Source organism: Myotis davidii, unplaced genomic scaffold (genome assembly GCF_000327345.1).
Source record: "Myotis davidii unplaced genomic scaffold, ASM32734v1 scaffold78, whole genome shotgun sequence".
NCBI classification, from domain to species: domain Eukaryota; kingdom Metazoa; phylum Chordata; class Mammalia; order Chiroptera; family Vespertilionidae; genus Myotis; species Myotis davidii.
Window position 1 is genome coordinate 4,655,087 of NW_006290305.1, and position 6,765 is coordinate 4,661,851.

The 6,765-nt window shown below is 33.7% G+C and overlaps 1 protein-coding gene across 6 annotated transcripts in view; it reads right to left on the reverse strand.

Annotated features, from left to right (window-relative positions):
* ANKRD12 (ankyrin repeat domain 12) overlaps window positions 1–6,765 on the reverse strand; it is an 84,695-nt gene that overhangs the window by 29,477 nt on the left and 48,453 nt on the right. Inside the window, exon 2 of one of the 6 annotated variants that reach the window (XM_015563598.1) lies at window positions 4,145–4,224. The exons of the other annotated variants lie outside the window; for them this stretch is intronic. Within the exon in view, the coding sequence (XP_015419084.1) occupies window positions 4,145–4,208 (64 nt within the window). The 5' untranslated portion in view covers window positions 4,209–4,224. The remainder of the gene's footprint in view (window positions 1–4,144; window positions 4,225–6,765) is intronic. 6 annotated transcript variants of the gene reach the window in all.

Below are 6,765 nucleotides of genomic sequence, written 5' to 3' on the forward strand. Positions count from 1 at the left end.
CAGTTGGTTTTCCTAAAATATCTGGATTTCTTTTCATATTAATAGAGAAACTAGTTTCTTCAGCATTTTATGGAGAATCTTTAAAACAGGCTTCACCCTTGTGTTAGAGGCCTGTTCATAGTGATCTGTGGTTCTCTCTAATCTCAGCCTATTGCTAAGACCGTTACCTGAACAAGCTGAGTCTTACTTTCAGAGGATCTCTGGGATTTCATTGGGATGAATATTTCACAGTGGTTGCAGGCCTCTCATGTCTATTTTGGGTTGTTCCTTCGCTCTGCAGTAATTCACTAACACAACTAATATATTTAAGAATTATACAAATATAACTTATTTATGTTACTTAGGCAAAGAAGTAACATTAGAAAAAGACTTGAATTTTCAGAAACAAAACTTTATAGGTTTCATATTCCTAAACTGATTGAGAAATGTAGCTCACAGATAGGGAAATATAATATTAGGTAATTTTATACAGTCTCGTCTAAATTTTCATTTCTTTACCTCAATTTTCCTAAGTAAAGATTAGGTATTTTAATTCTATTTTGTAAGAGAAGAGAAGTTATACATCTAGTTGGAAATAAATATGCCATATAAGAACATATTTCCACTTTATTTCTATAATACTAGATATAGGTAGATAATTAAGTTAATTTAGGGGTAAGCTGGGGAGGGAAGAGAATATAATAAGTTGAAAATACTGTCTAAAAGAAAATCTACATAAGAATTAAAGTACCACAGCACTCTGTATACTCCCTCAATTAGTTATTACACTGTCTTTCTACTAAAATACCAGTAACAGAAACTGATTCTATAAAATATAAATTTATCAAGATATTCAATCCTCCTCTGATAATAGTGGTATCACTACAAAAATTTTGATGTCACTAAAGGAAACTGACAAAATCACCCAGTCTTAGCTATTCCATCATAAATATAGATATTACATGGAGGTCCTTTTAACCATGGCTAGATAAAACATTTTTTTCTGCAGGCAGGATGATATAGCTAAGGCCGAACTCATTTAAATGTACACATATATAATTAATATTTTTAATTCAAATCTCTTTATTTAAGGGTCTGCCCAAATGTACCCTTTATAGAGCTTTAGTTTTAAATATTCAGCAATATCTCAACTATTATAATTATGTGACAGACTCACTTTAAGTTGTTAGGCACCAGTAGAAATTCAATTTTTAAGGAAAACCATCAAGCTAACATACTTAAATGAAAAACCCGTTAGTTTTGGTATTTGCAATAAACAGTTTTACATATTTTGGGCAAATACACTTGAAATTTCTTGACTACTATATTTATATTAATTTCAAAGAGAGATACTTGGCAGCCTACTGTTTTATGTAACATACAAAATGTAAAGACATATATTAATTTGCAGACATCCAAAGAACATTTTAGATGCAACCACAATCTTCTATTTATTTTTCTGATATATAAGCATGTAAAAAATATAGAACTATATAATTTTTATACTGATAAAGGGTGAATGTTTACAATATATGGTAATTTAGGTATTCATTAACTTCTTTCCCTTTTTCTCCATTTAGCAAAATTTGACATAGACATTTCTCTTTAAAAAACACTCCACCTAGAATTAAAAATTCTTAAGCTTTGGAACTAGGTTGATATAATTAATACACATAAAACACATGATACAATCTGATTTAAAAGTATTGACTTTCAAAAAAAGTTAAATGTAGAGGTTTTGTTTAAGATTCAGGTTTGTTTAAGATATTTAGAAAAAAGTATACCATAAATCACAAAGCAGAGGAGAAAAAGTAGAGAATGCAAAACACTATAATGGAATTTCTTTTAATTGGTCATTAAATAAAAGAATATCTCATTGTCTATCCGTGCTGTATGCCACCTCTCTGCACATCACAGACATCTAACTGCCTTTTCATTTCTTCTAAGTACTGATACCACAGGGATATGTGAAAAATAAAAGTGATAAGTACCAAACATGGTGCTTGTTGCTACTCAACAAGTTGAGAAATAGATTTAATCAAATAAGTTGTTTACAGCACTAGTTAAATTAAATAAGGTTCTTGGGTTATAAATGGATTATAATTTTTCATACTAAGGCCTAATCTGTTATCTAACATAGACACTGGAATTGATTTTAAAATGCCATTTTGAAAGCAAGAAGATAAAATATTTTTTACATGTTAAATGGAGTAATCTTGAATTTTAGGTATACACTAGTACACAAACTCCTTACCCTATAAAATGCTCTATCAAGTTTAAATTTCTAATGATCAATTATGATATAGATCAGGGGTCCCCAAACTTTTTAAACAGGGGGCCAGTTCACTATCCCTCAGACAGTTGGAGGGCCGGATTATAGTTTAAAAAAAAACTAGTCGGCTGCTAAGCAACAGGCAGCAGTGACAAAAACACCTGGCGGGCTGGATAAATGTTTTCGGTGGGCCGCATGTGGCCCGCGGCGGTAGTTTGAGGACCCCTGATATAGATTTTAATGCTCTGAAAACACCCTATGTAACTTCTTCCTGTAGTTTTTATACTTCTAAGTTTGGTTTGCTTTAAAACTTTTTAAGGTGATGATTCTTCCTTATGGATAAATTGTTAACATCACATAATCCATTTAGTAAAAATGTATGGTATATTTTGGTTTAAATAATTGGTTTTTGGAGCTCTTGAATTATTAAATGTTATAGTTCAATATATGCATGCATCAACACTTGTATTTCACAATCCCTGAAATATAAAACTGAGGAAGTGAATTTAATAAATTATGACAATATATTTAAAATAGTTACAATTTACTGTTTTAACATTAAGAAAATAAGGCTTCAAAATATTGGTCATTTTGTGTATTTTTTGACACACAGATGCTCTCAGTAAGCACCAGTTTCCTAATCTATTTTATATCAGTATCTAAAAGTAGCTTGTCTGTTTATTATGATGGAGCATTTGAGCATTTCCTAGGTTAAGTTTAAGTATGCAAGTAAGGGAAGTTTATAGCAGCTGCTTAATAAATAAGGCCAGATTATTAGCAGTCAAAGTAAGATAAGAAAAAGGTTAATAATTCTGACAATGACTGGCATTTTCAACATTGTACACTGAGAGCTCTGTTTAAGTAATAAAATCAGTGTTTGCAAACTTTAACAGAATCTCTACTCTGGCAATTAATGAATGTCTGAAAGTATGGGCAGGGATACTACGTGACACAGAGTTACCCTCATCTCTACTACCATAATTATGCTTTATGAGCACAATCTCTGAATAACTGAATTCTCAGCAGAATAGCAAGAAGCAATTGTCTGTAGCAAATACTATTATTAAATGGAATTCCTGTATAGGAATGTAATTGAAATGAAACCATGGGAAAAGGGCAGAAGTTAAGGGGGGAAAAGACTAAAGAATTATGCAAACTTAAAAGTGTCACACATTTGTATACAAATAAGCTGTATTAACCAGGACATGTATTCCTGCAACAATAGCGTAAATGTTTGATATGCACAACATAAAACTGCTATGCAGTGTAGCTCATGAACTGAGGCCAGTCTGCATATTGTTTATTACAAATCCATGATGAAATAGGATCTTGTACCAGAAATGGGAATTAGTCACTAGAACACTGAGTTCAGCTAACATTTTTTTTTAATTTTTAATTTTTTTTTTTTAGCATTTTTACCTTTTTGATGAAGAAAGCAGTACATTTACATTCTGGCAAAAGTTCTTTATCATGAGAAACAGCAATAGTTTGTGGAATAGCTACTCTGAGTAGCACTGTCATAAAGCATAGCGCAATGCCTAATGGAATAAACCACACTTAAATGCTACATATATAACACCCTTTATTTACTCCAAATGTATTAACTTCTTTGAAATTCATAGTCTTGACCTTATTCTTTAACTTTGCAACACTTAAAGTGTATCTGTCACATGGATGACATGATATACCAGATGGGTAACAATGCTATCAGACTTTATACACAAACATCTCTGGGCAGTTAATTCTCTATTAAATATTAACATATTCTGAATTTAGATTGGATGGTGTTTGATAAAGTTAAGTCTAACAAGGACCTCATGTAAATTAAGCAATAAATTTGGGTATTTTCATCAGTCTTTTTTAGCAACTCCAAAATCTTTGTAAGATACTTACTGATGATTTTTGCATCATTCCTTGAAGGACTTTGATCAAGCAATAATTCAGGCACTTTCACCATGTAGAAAATAAATATTCTGAAAAATCAACAGATAGCTAATGAACACATGAAATAATCAAAATAAATGAAAATCAAAAAAGGTTCTAGAAGGTCGTGTTCCACTCTAATTAAATATGTAAGTTCAAATAAAACAGCTTTCTTCTTCCATGGGAAAAATCTGCTGCAGATTTTTAAAAGAAAGTTTTATAACAAGGTTGCTTTCCACAGCTACTGCTTTCTAAAGAGACCAGAATTAGAGTTTGTAGCCACAAAACATGTAAAAATTAACATACCATATAAAATTTCTATTTTTCAAATCGTATTTTCTTGCTTTCTTATGGAAGCCAATGTAATTTCAGCTATCATAATCCTCATTTTATACAACGATGTTCAAGTGACCTTCAGCTTGTCACTGCTAGATAGATTTGTAAATTCTTTGAAAGTAGGAATGACAGGGATTAGTAGATAATTATGTTATTATCTACATTTTCTTAATAGGCTGTATCTCCAGTGCATAAACAATGCCCAACACATAATGGGTGCTCAAAAATAGTCGCTAAATAATTGAGCTGAAAGAAAAGGAGGAAGAGGAGTTTAGGATGACTATCAAGCATATGACATAAGTATAGCTGATTTACATTACCATTGAGAGAAAAAAAACAAAACACAAGAGGATTGTAAATAGAGAACCAAGTTCCATTCAGGTACTCTGATTTCTGTGGAAATCTTAAGTGGTAATAGCCAGAGGGGCAGCTAAATATATAGGTTTGAAAGCTCAAGAGAAATGTATGGGATAAAGAGATATTTGGAAGGCTTCACCATATAGATGGCAGTTAGAACTGTAAGTGTGGGTGGGAGAATGTAAGTGTGGGTGGTAAGAGAAGAGGGTCCAGAAAGTAAAATCTTCAGAAAAATCAACACATGGAAGTATGTGAAGGGAATGAGGGGAAAAATGAAGATGAGATTCTAGAAGGAAACTGAGAAGAAACAGTCTGGAAAGCTAAATGAAAGCCAGAGAATTATGTCTCAAAACCAAGACAGAATTTTAGGAAGAATATGGTCAACGCTGTCAAATTCTACAGAGAGACCGAGAAGACAGTTAAGGGATCTGGCAGTTAGATCATCCATACTAATAAAAAGGTAATATGCTAATTAGACTGTATAGTTGCAGTGGCTGCGAGAGCTGAGGAGGGCCAACAGGGGCAGCAGCATCGGGATAATGGGGGCGGCGCCTTCCCCTGATCAGCCTGGTTACCTCTGGCAGAGGGAGGTCAGACTGTGGCTTAGGCCCGCTCCCCAGCCCTCAGTAGGACATCCCCTGAGGGCTCCCGGACTGTGCACGAATTTTCATGCACCGGGGCTTCTAGTGTTAGTAATAATGATGTTAGTAAACATAGATTCAATAGAGTGTACTACAATGCACTTTAAGAAGATTCACTGTGAAGGGAAGGGCATAAGAGGTTAAATAAACAGGGATGCAGGGTAAGGGAAGATTCTGCTGAGTTGTATATTTATGTATACAAAAATATTATCACATGATTGCGTTCAGCTCCCTTCCTTCCACCCAGATTACCCCCTTCTCTGCCACTCACCACCCCTCACCTGACACATGCCTTATTAGTAGCCTGATATACATGCTTCTGGATTTTCTCCATGCTTATAAAATTTTGCACAAATATATGTACATATATGAACATATATATTGCTTTTTAAAACAGTACATTTTACAAAATTAGATATAATTATTCATCTTAATTTTTAAGTCAATTTCTTATGAAAATCCTTCCAAGTAACTGGTATAGCATTAGAATATATTTTTTCATAGTTGTACAATAACCCATGGTGTGGCTATATACATCAATTTATACAACCAATGCCCTATCTGACTATATATTTATGCTTTTACTAGTCAAAACAGCGCTATAATAAACACTGGATATTCCCAGAAGTGACTGATAGTTCAAAGTGTGTAAGTATCTTTAAAAATGTTTTATAATAAACTTTGAACTCAACATAGTAGACAGAATGTTATGTTATATTGAACCCCGAGGTACCCATTACTCAGCTCCAATAGGCATCAATCTTTGGCCAATCCATACTCTCTATTCATCCTACTGCTTTATCATTTTGAGGCATATCCCCATTCAAGTTATTTTATCTAGAAATATTTCAGCATGTATCTTCAAAAGATAAGAGCTCTTGTATTTCACCAGCTGTTGTCAGACTGTTTTTCAAGACTGTAACAATTCACACATACCTCCCTTTACCCTTTTCTCCTATTAGGTAACCAAGTTTCTAAGTTGTTGGTTTATTCTTCCATTATTTTTTTTTAAATTTTTCAATGACAGCTTACATTCAATATTATTTTATACTAGTAGCTCTGCGCACGAATCTGTGCATCAGTAGGTCACTGCCGTCCTCCTGTAGCTCCCCCCGCACCCCCTTATAACTTGTTGCCCTGCCCTCTCCTGTAGCTCTCTGCCTCCTGCTTGCTGGCTGCCCTGCCCCGTCCTGTAGCTCTCTGCCATCCACTTGTAGCCAGTAGGTCGCTGCTGCCCTCCTGTAGCTCCCCCTGCGC